This window comes from Chiloscyllium plagiosum, unplaced genomic scaffold, assembly GCF_037043375.1.
Source record: "Chiloscyllium plagiosum isolate Xiang-an unplaced genomic scaffold, Cpla_swu_hap1 HiC_scaffold_45, whole genome shotgun sequence".
NCBI classification, from domain to species: Eukaryota; Metazoa; Chordata; class Chondrichthyes; order Orectolobiformes; family Hemiscylliidae; genus Chiloscyllium; species Chiloscyllium plagiosum.
This window is the reverse complement of record NW_028270183.1, coordinates 70,297,134-70,309,872: the sequence shown is the minus strand read 5'-3', so window position 1 is coordinate 70,309,872 and position 12,739 is coordinate 70,297,134. Positions and strand designations below refer to the sequence as shown.

At 42.8% G+C, this 12,739-nt stretch overlaps 1 protein-coding gene across 1 annotated transcript; it reads left to right on the top strand.

The window, feature by feature from the left end:
- Window positions 1-9,210: 9,210 nt before the first annotated feature.
- On the top strand, window positions 9,211-11,642 carry LOC148136742 (putative G protein-coupled receptor 139). Its single transcript, XM_087983360.1, has 2 exons — window positions 9,211-9,280; window positions 10,717-11,642. Exons 1-2 carry the CDS (start codon window positions 9,211-9,213, stop codon window positions 11,640-11,642), a joined length of 996 nt encoding a protein of 331 aa, XP_087839486.1.
- Window positions 11,643-12,739: the final 1,097 nt, after the last annotated feature.

The following is a 12,739-nucleotide window of genomic DNA, read 5'->3' as shown; positions in this document are numbered from 1 at the left end:
ACCTCACTCTCCCTGTCACTCTCTCTGTGTCCCTCTCTCTCTGTCCGTCACTCTCTCTGTGTCCCTCTCTGTCTGTGTCACTCTGTGTGTGTGTCTCTCTCTCAATCTGTCTCTGTCCCTGTCCCTCTCTCTCACTGTCCCTCTCTCTCTCTCTCTGTCCCTCTCTCTATCGCTGTCCCGTTCTCTCTCTCTGTCACTCTCTCCCTCTCTGTGTCCCTCTCTCTCTCTCTGTCCCTGTCTCGGTCTTTCTGTCCTCTCTCTCTCTGTCCCTCAGTCTCTCTGTCTCTCTCTGTGTCCCTCTCTCTCCCTGACTTTCTGTCCCTCTCTCTGTCTGCCTGTGTGTGTGTGTGTCTCTCTCTCAATCTCTCTCTCCCTCTTTGTCCCTCTCTCTTTATCCCTCTCTCTCCGTCTCTCCCTCGCGCACTCTCTCTCTGTCCCGCAGTCTCTCTGTCCCTCTCTCTCTCTCGGTCTCTCTCTCTCTGTCCCTCACTCTCTTTGTCCCTCCCTCGCTCTCGCTCCCCCTGTCCCTCCCTCGCTCTCTCTCTGTCCCTCAGTCTGTCTGCCCCTCTCTCTCTGTCTTTCTCTCTCTGTGTGTCCTTCTCTCTGTCTCTGTCCCTCGCTCTCTCTCTGTCTCTCTGTCATTCTCTCTCTGTCCCTCTCTCGCTCTGTGTCCCTCTCTCTGTGTCCCTCTCTGTCTCTCTCCGTCCCTCTCTCGCTGTCCCTCTCCCTCTGTCTCTCTGTCTCTCTCTCTCACTCTCGCTCTCTTTCAATCCATCTGTCTCTCTGTCCCTCTGTCTCTCTGTCCCTCTCTCTGTGTCAACCTCTCTCTCTCTGTCACTCACTCTCTCTGTGTCCCTCTCCCTCTCTCTCGGTTTTCCTCACTCTCTCTATGTCCCTCTCTCCCTGTCCCTCTCTCTCTCTCTCTGTGTCCCTCACTCTCCCTGCCTCTCTCTGTGTCCCTCACTCTCTGTGTCCCCCCTCTCTCTGTCCCTCTCTCTCTGTGTCCCTCATTCTCCCTGTGTCCCTATCTCTCTGTGTCCCTCCCTCTCGCTCTCTGTCCGTCACTCTCTCTCTGTCCCTCTCTTGCTGTGTCCCTCACTCTCTCTGTCTCTCCCTCGTTCTCTCTCTCTCTGTCCCGCAGTCACTCTGTCCCACTCTCTCTCTGTGTCTTTCTCTCTCTCTGTGTCCTCCTCTCTGTCTCTGTCCCTCTCTCTCTCTCTGTCTCTCTGTTCCTATCTCTCTGTCCCTCTCTCGCTCACTCTGTGTCCCGCTCTCTGTGTCCCTCTCTGTCTCTCTCCGTCCCTCTCTCGCTGTCCCTCTCCCTCTGTCTCTCTGTCCCTCTCTCTCTCTGTCCCTCTCTCTCTGTGTCCCTCTCTCTGTGTCACTATCTCTCTGTCCCTCCCTCTCTTCTGTGTCTGTCACTCTCTGTCTGTCCCTCACTCTCTCTGTGGCCCTCATTCTCTATGTGTCCCTCTCTCTCTCTGTGTCACTCACTCTCTCTGTGTCCTTCTCTCTCTGTCCCTCTCTCTCTCTCTGTGTCCCCATCTCTCTGTGTCTCTCCCCCTCTCTCTCTGTTTTCGTCACTCTCTATGTGTCCCTCTCTCTGTGTGTCACGCACCCGCTGTGTGTCCCTATCTCTCTGTGTCCCTCCCTCTCTCTCTCGGTTTTCGTCACTCTCTCTGTGTCCCTCTCTCTCTGTCCCTCTCTCTCTCTCTCTGTCCCTCACTCTCCCTGTCCCTCTCTCTGTGTCCCTCACTCTCTCTGTGCCCCCCTCTCTCTCTGCCCCGCTCTCTCTCTGTGCCTCTCTCTCTGTGTCCCTCTCTCTATGTCCCTCTCTCTCTGTGTCCCTCACTCTCTCTATGTCCCTATCTCTCTCTGTCCCTCCCTCTCGCTCTGTGTGTCCCTCACTCTCTCTCTGTCCCTCACTCTCTATGTGTCCCTCTCTCTCTCTCTGTCACTCACTCTCTCTGTGTCCCTATCTCTTTGTGTCCCTCCCTCTCTCTCTCTGTTTTCGTCACTCTCTCTGTGTCCCTCTCGCTCTGTCTGTGTCCCTCTCTGTGTGTGTGTCTCTCTCTCAATCTCTCTCTGTCCCTCTCTCTGTCCCTGTCCCTCTCTCTCTGTCTTTCTCTCCCTCTCTATGTCCCTCTCTCTCTCTGTCTTTCTCTCACTCTGTCCCTCTCTCTCTGTCTCTCTCTCTGTGTCTCTCCCTGTGTCCGTCTCCCTCTCTGTTTCCCTTTCTCTCTCAGTCCCTCTCTCTCTCTCTCTCTGACCCTCTCTTCCCTCTCTGGCCAGGTCTCCCTGTGTCATTCTCTCTCTCTCTGTGACCCTCTCTCTCTCTCTCTGTCCCTCTCTCTCTCTGTGTGTCCCTCTCTCTGTTGCTGTCCCGTTCTCTCTCTCTGTCACTCTCTCCCTCTCTGTGTCCCTCTCTCTCTCTGTCCCTGTCTCTGTCTGTCTGTCCTCTCTGTCTCTCTGTCCCTCTCTCCCTGTCTCTTTGTCCCCTCTCTCTGTCCCTCAGTCTCCCTGTCACTCTCTGTGTCCCTCTCCCTCTCTGACTTTCTGTCCCTCTCTCTCTCCCTCTTTGTCCCGCTCTCTCTATGTCCCACTCCCTCTGTCTCTCTCTCTCTGTGTCCCTCACTCTCCCTGTCCCTCTCTCTGTGTCCCTCAATCTCTCTTTCTCTCTGTCCCTCTCTCTTTCTCTCTCTATCCCTCTGTCTCTCTGTCTCTGTCCTTCTCTCTATCTCTCTGTCCCTCTCTCTCTGTGCCTCTCTCTCTGTGTCCCTAACTCTCTCTGTGTCCCTATCTCTCTCTTTCCCTCCCTCACTCTCTCTGTGTCTGTCACTCTCTCTCTGTGTCCCTCTCTCTGTGTCCCTCACTCTCTCTGTGACCCTCACTCTCTATGTGTCCCTCTCACTCTCTGTGTCACTCACTCTCTCTGTGTGTCTCTCTATCTCTCTCCCGCTCTCTCCCTGTGTACCTATCTCTCTGTGTCCCTCCCTCTCTCTCTCTGTTTTCGTCACTCTCTCTGTGTCCCTATCTCTCTCTTTCCCTCCCTCACTCTCTCTGTGTCAGTCAATTTCTCTCTGTGTCCCTCACTCTCTCTGAGTCCCTCTCACTCTCTGTGTCCCCTCTCTCTCTGTCCCTCTCTATCTGTCCCTCTCTCTGTGCCCCACTCTCTCTCTGCCCCTCTCTTTGTCCCTCTCCGTCTGTTTCCCTTTCTCTCTCTCTGTGTCCCTCACTCTCTCTGTGTGCCTCTCTCTGTGTCCCCCTCTCTCTGTGTCGCTCACTCTCTCTGTATCCAATAATTACTTGATAGCGGCACTAACAAAGGAACAATATGAGAATGATACCGTTGCACTGCTCTGCCATCTAGCAAGGGAAGGGCACAAAGGCAGACTCACAAACCTACAATTTGCACTTGAGATGAAATAAAATGACAATAAACCTGAGGGGCTTTCAGCCAAACGGTGATTCGGACATGGGATGAACTTTTCGACAGTAATATGAATATGTAAGTTCTAGGCGGATATAAATCAAATTGAGGCAAGTGAGATGAATTATGTTCGGGAAACGTGGTCTGCACATAGGAGCAAGAGTGGAAGTTCTGTTTCTTTGCTGTATGCTGGCATTATATTCTATGACTCTCTATGGCTCAATGTTTGAAGCGATATGGGGAAGAGTGGCATGGAAATAAAGTTATTGTTAAAATCAGATCAAACGTAATAAGTTTGGAAAGAAAAAAATCTAGGTTAGATCCATATATTGTTCATATTGTTTATAATATCCTGATCTTTTTTTTTTGAACAAATACTTCTTTGGAAGCGATTGAAGACACCTTCACTCGTGGCAACTTCAGTAAACCTTTGTCAATGATTCAAAACCTCCCATGCACATATTCATATCGACACATTTTCATTTTGGCTTTGAAGTTACTCAATATTTTTGCAACATTCAAATGATTTTCTGTTGAAACATTAGTTCTCGCCACGCCCCACTATTTATATTCTTATGTAGCATATTATATTCGTTTTATCTTTTTATTCTGCAATCACCTTTGTAAACCTTTCAAAACTTGTTGTCAGCTAATGCAGACGATGGTTTCAATTACTGTGGCAAATGCCCCTACGTATTGTGTCATTCGTAAAATCCCTACAAATTGGAATGAGGCTGTTGGAGAGTGAAGTGTCAAATAGGAATCTTCAGTGCTGTGTTGCTCAGAATAAGCAATCTTTATTAAGTGTTCTGATACCATGTACGTACGAATGGCCGGAGATGACTCCAAAACGGTGTTTCTTGTGGGACATAGTTGCCCTCTTAAATGCAGTTGGGAGCATACGTCAATTCCGTCTGAGTTCCAAAGCGAAATGCTACGAATCATACTCTTTGCAATACAATAATTGCATGCAATATTAATGTCAGTGTTAACCACATCCAAATAATCTATAAACAAAATCTACTAAAACACGATCACTGATGGACAACTGTATAGTCAAGTGTACGTACTCCTGTAATCACATGATGTCTAATGGATGCCTTCATTATGTACCTTAGGTCATTTACAATGCTTCTAAAGTTCTTATTCCTTGCCAGGCATTTGCTAGCTGCCCGGCATTATTTACCAAAAATCTGATTATTTGTTTTTCACTGAGAACGCGTCTAAATTCTGTACACACTTTAGTATGGAAGGATATTAATTTCTACCATTTGTTATAAAGTATTTCAAATGAATTCCAAGATAAAGTTACCATAATACAGCTGACAAATTAAGAAAAGGTCATTCTCACTTCAACCTGAGAGATCAAATGACAATCAATGTGACTTGCCAACTTATTTACGACTCCCCGCTATTTCCTCTGGAAGATAACTCAATAATTTATCCCAATTTTGACAACTTCCTCATTAACAAATTTAATTTGAGGAAAGTCCAATTCAGAAGGCTGTGAACTTAGATATTTCTTATATGTCACTTAAGTAACAACTATACCTTATCGCTTAAAGCAAAATATCATATTTGTGATTTCTTATCTGCTTCCTGTTTCATGGTATGCTGCGATACTTTTAAGTAGTGTCTAGCCAACTCCAATTCTCTATTTAATCTTTCCCTGAAATTTGGAAAAAGAGTGTTTAAATACTTGGTCTCTGAATCCTGACTTACTCATTTCTCCTGAAACATTTTTAACGATCTTCTCACTTCATGCCCAAAAACCAATTCAAATGGACGCATTTAGCCAATTCATATGGTGCATCTGTGATCGCAACCATCTGGATAGTCTTGACTATACGCTCTCAACATAATCTTTAATGTGTGATGCCATTTTTCTCCCCTTCCCTGCAATTCCAGATCGTATGCAGTATATTTGAATTATTGTAATTTTAATTTGTCCATAACTTCGTTGAATAACTTTAATGTGAAGTTTGACCCTTGATCTGACTATATCTGTATTGGGAGAAATAGTTGAGTAGTTATCATTTTAGATGTGATATTGAATTTTGGAATGGCCTCTTGAAATCTCGTCGATACACCCAGTATTATTAACACATCCTGATTTACAACTTTTTACCTGAGGTAGGGGAAATATGTGTCTAAGCCTCCTTTAAAAGTTTTCGCAGATGAAAGAATAAGTATTAGATGTGAAGGTTTTATTACCGCCTGTAGTTTTCCAAATATCTGACAAGTATTTCTCATCTGTAAAAATTCAACTATATCCTTGTGCAGTCCAGGCCAGTAAAACTGATTCTGTATTTTAGCTTGTCTTTACCTCACTCCTAAATAATCCGCAAGTGGTAGGTCATGCACCACTTGCAACGCATCCTTTCTGTACACAACTGACAATACGATTTGTAGAATTTCTGACCAGTTCTCATCTGCCTAAACCTGTTACTGTCTCCGTTTCCTCGCTAAGACACCATTTTTATGGTAAAAACATTTCTGGATGCATTTGGATTCCTTTTCTGTGTGTGCCTTTTGATAAAACTGCTTTTAATTTCCAATTTCCGGTTGTAACTCAATTAATTTATTTGAGCTAAAGATGTCTGCATTGTCATCTATTGCTCGCAATTTGTGCCAACCATCTGATCAAACAACTTTCTTACCTGTACTCTTTGATCTGTCCTGATCCTACTAATGAATTTGTGACTTACTTACCTCATCGTCAGGGAAGATTCCAGGATGTGTGTCCTGCAATTGCCCAGTTCCGTGAGTTTCCACTTGCTTTTCAACCACGTTAGACAGCACTGCAATCTGTGAAACAGCTATATCATGGGCAAGTACAAATAGTCTTCAGGGAGCTGAGAGTTTGTCCTGTACTGCTATCATGAAATCTGCACTCTTTACTGGACACTCTAACCACAAATTACATAATTGACCGCTTTTTGCCTCACCGTGAATTCCCGTTGATAGTATCTTTCCTGGCAATTCAGGAGTAAGTATCTCCACATTTTTCAATCATAGACTGAGAGTATCCTGTGTCCCTCAGTTTTGTAACCTCTTTACCTGTTGCCCCTGCCCTAAGCGAATAAACTTTACCTTTGCAGATGTATATTTTAAGAAGACGTGGTACTTCCTCATCAACCAATCTCTGACCAGAATATACATTCGGGTGCAACTTTCTAGCTTCTATAGTGTTTTCGGTTAACACTCCAACACAATTCATTGGATTTTCCCGTTTTCCTACATGTGGCTTCCCAGTGCCTCCCCTAACCCACCAACACCGTGACTTCATGTGGTCTACTTAATTGAATAAAAACACCGGAGTGTTTTTTTGATTTCTCTGCTAGCCTTAAGGTTTCCATTTTACCCTGTGGCAAGTTGTCCTTATGATTTTCACCGAGATCTATATTTCCTTTTCCACTTGAGGATTGTTCTTTTACAGAATTTCTATCCCTCACAGATCGATATTGATTCTGGAAGCCAAACTTTGCTTTATGGTCAAGCTTGTAATAAACAGCCATTTCAGCTGCGAATCTTGACGGGACAACTTCCTGCTCATCGATATGAGTTCTCACTACGTCATGAGGTGAAGTTTTGAACCCCTCCACAATAATTGTCTCTGGAAATACGTTGTACATTTGCTCTATGTTAAAAGTTCTTATCCACCAATCAAAATCACTTTGTTTGATTTTCAAAAAACAGTATTGCTTTAAACAGGATCCTTCCTGAGATTCCTGAAACGTTGTCTGTAGGCTTCTGGCACAAGCTTATGTGCACTTAAGATGTCTTATTTCACCTCCTCATATGCCTCATATACCCCCTGTGACAGTGATGTGAATACCTTATTCGCTCTACCTGGAGATGTGGTTTGGATCAACAAAATCCACATGATTTCTGGTTACTGCATTTGTTTATCCACGTATTCAAATGAGGTAAAATACGTTTCTGCATCCTTCTAATCAAGTTAAGGCAATGGTTGAATATATTTAAACAGATCAATTCCAGGTCTTTAACTACCATAGGTTTGCTCACCCTCACTAAGCTTACCTTCAGCCTTCATCTTCCTCCTTTCATGCTAACTTTCCCAAGTGCCAATTTCTGAGGTTCAAAAGATTTCTTTTTTTCTCTCTCTGGTTTTAACCGTAATTTAAACGGTTTCAGTTCCGTTTCCCTTTCGTTGTCTTTTGCCTTGAACAGCAACTGTTTCATTTCCAATTGAACGTTAGCCTTCTCTAAAGATCCTGTGAGTTATCCAACAAATATGAATATTGAGCTACTGCTGTAATTATTTCTTCTTTCTTCACGGAAGGAGGCATCTCCAAATCTCTCTTGTCTGCTGCTTCCCACAGCTTAGTCTTTACTGTTGTGGCACAGGCTAGATCAGGAAAGAACCCTCAAAACAAATCAAGAAAGTAGCCCGGGCTTTAATTTTGCTCTTTGATTTTTAGTACGTGTATAGTGGATATTCGACAGAGAATCAGACGGTCGAACTACGTAGTTTATGCAAAACTGGATTTATTTACAACATTACTGAAGGAAATAGAAAGAGCATAAATCAGAATATTGAATAACCTGTCCTAACCGAAAACACAACAGTGTATCCCAATTTAATGATGATAATACTTTCAACCATCACCATAAATAACACACACACACACACACACACACACACACACACACACACACACACACACACACACACACACACACACACACACACACACACACACACACACACACACACACACACACACACACACACACACACACACACACACACACACACACACACACACACACACCCCTGAATTCCAACCAAATCAGAGAATAGCCGAGATTCGGGAACTGGCCACTCCACTTTGCCACTCTCCAGTCCCCTGGTAGCACCCCCGTTGACAATGAAGACGAAAAGATTATTGCCAACGGCTCTACAATTTCCTCTCTTGCTTCCCACATAATCCTAGGTTCCAGGTACTTTCTCTCTACAACTGACGCATCCATCAGCAGCAGTGGCAAGCAATGTCAAGCTCTCATAATTATTTACATATTTAACTGATACTTCATAGCACTGTTTGGAAACTGAATATTTCCACGTAAGAACACAAATGAAGGCACAAAGGAAGATCTATAACGCATGTCTCCTTGTTGTGTTAAAGAATATGACAAAAGATACATATTCGCTGTGAAAGTTCAGATATAGCAGGAACAATAGTTCGATTTTTCATTCTTCGTCATTTCTGGGAGATGTGTTTTGGTTATTATGACAGAAGTTATCGCTCATTCCTAATTAGCCAGAAGTCAACTCGGATAAATGCTGCAGATTTTCAGTCAATAATGACATTGGGCAACATGATCATATAAAATACTCGAACACCTGATGAGGAGCCAAATACTACTGTAAACAGATACCTATGAACGTGCATTAATTGGGAATATCGCAATGATGAGAAGAAACAAAAAAATAGTGGTGGGGCACGTATCAGCATTTAACATAAGCGATTCTAAGATATGGATTCATGCAGGCATGGTCTGTGGCAATTGTGGCATTTGCAACATTAAATTTTCTTAGACGTTCTTTGAGGTGATTCATCTTTCTGATGGGAAAGAGAGTTGGGCACACATGGGTGAGTTAACACGCTGGTTCAATGAAATATTCTGAATGCACGTGTTGTCAGTTATTTGCCCCTGTGGACTTGCTTACTGTAAATAAATGAGGGATGATTTGTTTGCGTCTTAGAGATAAGGTGGGAAGCTTCGGGAGTACTTCCACTTTTTGAAAGACAATGCACGGTGCAGCGAACGGCCCATTCTTTGCAATTTGCTACCCCATTCTCGCACTTATTGGTGTCCCTGGTAAATAACGTTAACTACAAAATTTTGTTGTTTTTTTTTAGCTACGAATGTGTTGCGTCTTTTATTCATGATCAAGCTCATGTTCTTATATGTATTGAAAAATTTTCAATTATTTGTTAATGTGAGCACGTGGTAATTTATATGGTTGCATTCTATGATATGATACAGTTTAAGGTTAAATTAGAAATTAAAATTACAGGGGTTCTATTAATATTAATCCACTATTTTCAGAGCATTGCGTTTTCGTTTTTAGTGTTGGACAAAAGAATCCCATCGTAATGCAGAAACACGGACTACGACGGGGTTGTGCGATTATTACATTACAATAATTCCACTTGATAGTTGCGAGATCAAATATAATTTAGTTTATTGGCATAGCAATCTACATTTTGATTACTGGATCGATGCAAATATTGCAGTCTAGTATGTTCACAATGGAGATTTTTAATGAGATTTGGGGACTTCCTTTATTCATTCATGGCACGTGGTCGTTGCAGTACTTGATGTTCAACCATTGAATTTCAGAAAGGGTTGAGGAATTGAGTGGAAATGCAATTTTAAAAAATGGATTATGCATTCAAAATGTTACCAATGGAGTATTTTCCGTATGGATTTTGAAATGGGTCAGCCTATTTTACTTGTGTTCGATGTGGTTGACACTGACATCATGAATGTTGGTTGCTTATCTTTGATTTCTATTTGAAATCGTCGGGTTTGACTTGATCCATAGAGGATTGCCTTAAATACGAAGGGGTCTTTCATGAGACCTTAAACAAATGAAGGTCACCATGAGAGACATAAGGATAAAATAGAATACAGTGCACAAAGCTTGAATATTTCATAACATTACAGAGATAATTGGAAATAAGTTGGAACGATGGAGCCATTGAGACATGAAATCGCACAATATATCGTATGGGCAGTGGAAGACATCATCACCACTTTTGGACATATATCAGGAATTCAAGAAATGCAGATTTAGCAATCAGCTGTAACCTCAGTTAATAACAATATATGACATCGTTTGACATGACGAGGATATGTGTTAATTGGAAAGTTAGAAAGTTCCATCGAAATGCTGTTGGATGTAGACATATTTTACATCAGCAAACATAGTGTTGCTGGATGGATGGGACATGGTATGCATCAAAACTTCGCAGCAAATATTTTGCATTTTGCAGATGCTTATTTTGATAGTGAGACGTGAGTATTGGTTCACTGTCAAAGGCGGGGTGGGGGAGGCGTTGAATTTATGCAGGGGTAGTTTGTGTTACTCCATGTGCTGAAAACTAATTAATCCAGCACTGGATGTCAAACATTTATCAACGGATTTGACAAAACCAGAATCTTAAAGGGTAAACTTGAGCAATACATTAGATGATTCAAAAGCTGGTGGCATATGTATCATAACATATCTCTGTCTCTACCTCTCACAGCAAACTTGATAGCAATTGCAATCCTCTCGCGAGGACGGTGTGGACTTTCCCGGTGCATCACCTATTATTTGGTGGCAATAGCAGTGAGTGACTTCATTGTCATCATTACCGCTGTTGTACTGAACCGGATTGGACGCATTTACTTTCGGGACAGTTACCTATCCACCACGCTTGCTTGCAGACTCGGTGCAGTGCTGGTCCGTTGCAGCCGGGATGGTTCAGTCTGGTTGACCGTGGCCTTCACTTTCGACCGCTTTGTAGCCATTTGTTGCCAGAGATTGAAGGCCAGATACTGCAAGGAGAAAACTGCATCGTTGGTGATTGGAGTAATCTATGCCATGAGCTGTATCAAGAACATCCCTTTCTACTTCATCTATCAACCTTTGTACACTGTGAATGGAGTGGGCTGGTTTTGTGACGTTCGAGTGATCTTCTATACTTGGCCAATCTGGCAAGTCTATGACTGGTTGGACCACACATTTACACCTTTTCTACCATTCTTGCTTATCCTGCTTCTGAACAACTTGACCGTAAGGCACATCTTAGCAGCCAGCAGAGCACGCAGGAGGCTCTGGGGTGCCGACAATCGTGGTGATATGGAGATGGCCAATCGCAAGAAGTCCATAGTCTTGCTCTTCACAATCTCCATCAGCTTCCTCCTCTTGTGGGCAAGCTATCTCGGGCATTTTCTCTACGTGCGAATTACAGGTGAAGGCTACTTCTCTGGCCTGGATTTTAATGACCCACGGTATATAATTCAAGAGATGGTTAATATGCTTCAGTTGCTCAGTTCCTGCAACAACGTCTTCATATACGCAATCTCCCAGAACAAGTTCCGAGAGGAGATAAAGAAGGTGCTGGTGTGTCCTTTCAGCACGATCACTGCTGGATTTAAACAGGAAAAATTGAGAAGAGAGAAATGCTAGTCATGTTTCATATCCTGCAGAGCGACTCTGTGCCTAATCAATCTCTTGAAATAGCATGCAGTGTGTGCAAACTCAGCAAATTCAAGGTAGCAAAGCCAATAGTCAAGCAAATTCAGTTTCTTGTTGACTACGCAGAAGGATCCGAAACGTTCAAATGTGATGGAATGTGACAGAAAACCTCGATCTGTGAGTGGCCTCTCAAATTTAAATAAGGCGTCATGATGTTAATATTTCAAAATAGAATGGGAAACGGTCTCCTCAGCTCCTTTACAAAATATTTGTTCGGAACTTTTCACCACTGAAACCAATCTTATTGTTTTTTGTGCTTTTATCAATAATTCTGAATGATTCTGTGCACGTTGTTTTATTACAAGTCCTGCTTAACTTCATAAAAATAATCAATTGTCTGTCAAAATTCTACAGTAAGAAATAGAGCATCTCAGGTAATCGAAACGGTTCGGCGATGGGCTAGAACAGTTGCAACATGTCATATGGAGAGAGTCGAAAAGATGCGTCATTTCAGCAAATGCCAAATAAATTCATGCCAGTTCCACGTGCAAATATAATACAAAAGAAGACATGTTTTGCATCCTTTACAATTGAAAAATGTTGAGATTATGGTTAAATATGCACCGTAATAAAAATTAAAACAACATACAATCATAAAACTTCGCAGATCAAAAGAAGGCTATGAAACACAATGTGTATAAAGGAGCTCACGAAAGAGCGAATCAGCGAAGCCTATTCTCCCGGCCGATTTTCGGAGCCCTCTGACGTCGTCACTTTCAAACGTCTTTCCAAATATCTTTTGAAACGTCATATGGAATCTGTCTTACACTTTCCTGGACAACACACTCCAAATTCGAATAACTGTATGAGTAAAGAAATCTCTCTTCACCTCACTTCTGGCTCTCTTGTTTACAATATTGATACTTTTACTCCTTTGTTTCTAATGCACCATTTTGTGGAAACAGAATGTCCTTCGTTGAACTGTAAATATTGTCTGTAATATTGAGCTGACCAATAAGGTCATCTTTTAATTTCTCTGCTCCAAGCAGAATAAACCTTTCTAACCTTCCTTCCCAAAGGACATTTTC

Coding starts and splice junctions, on each gene's coding strand:
- LOC148136742 (XM_087983360.1), top strand. CDS start 9,211: ATGCACGGTGCAGCGAACGGCCCATTCTTTGCAATTTGCTACCCCATT. Junction 9,281..10,716: donor CGCACTTATTGGTGTCCCTG/GTAAATAACGTT, acceptor TACCTCTCACAG/CAAACTTGATAGCAATTGCA.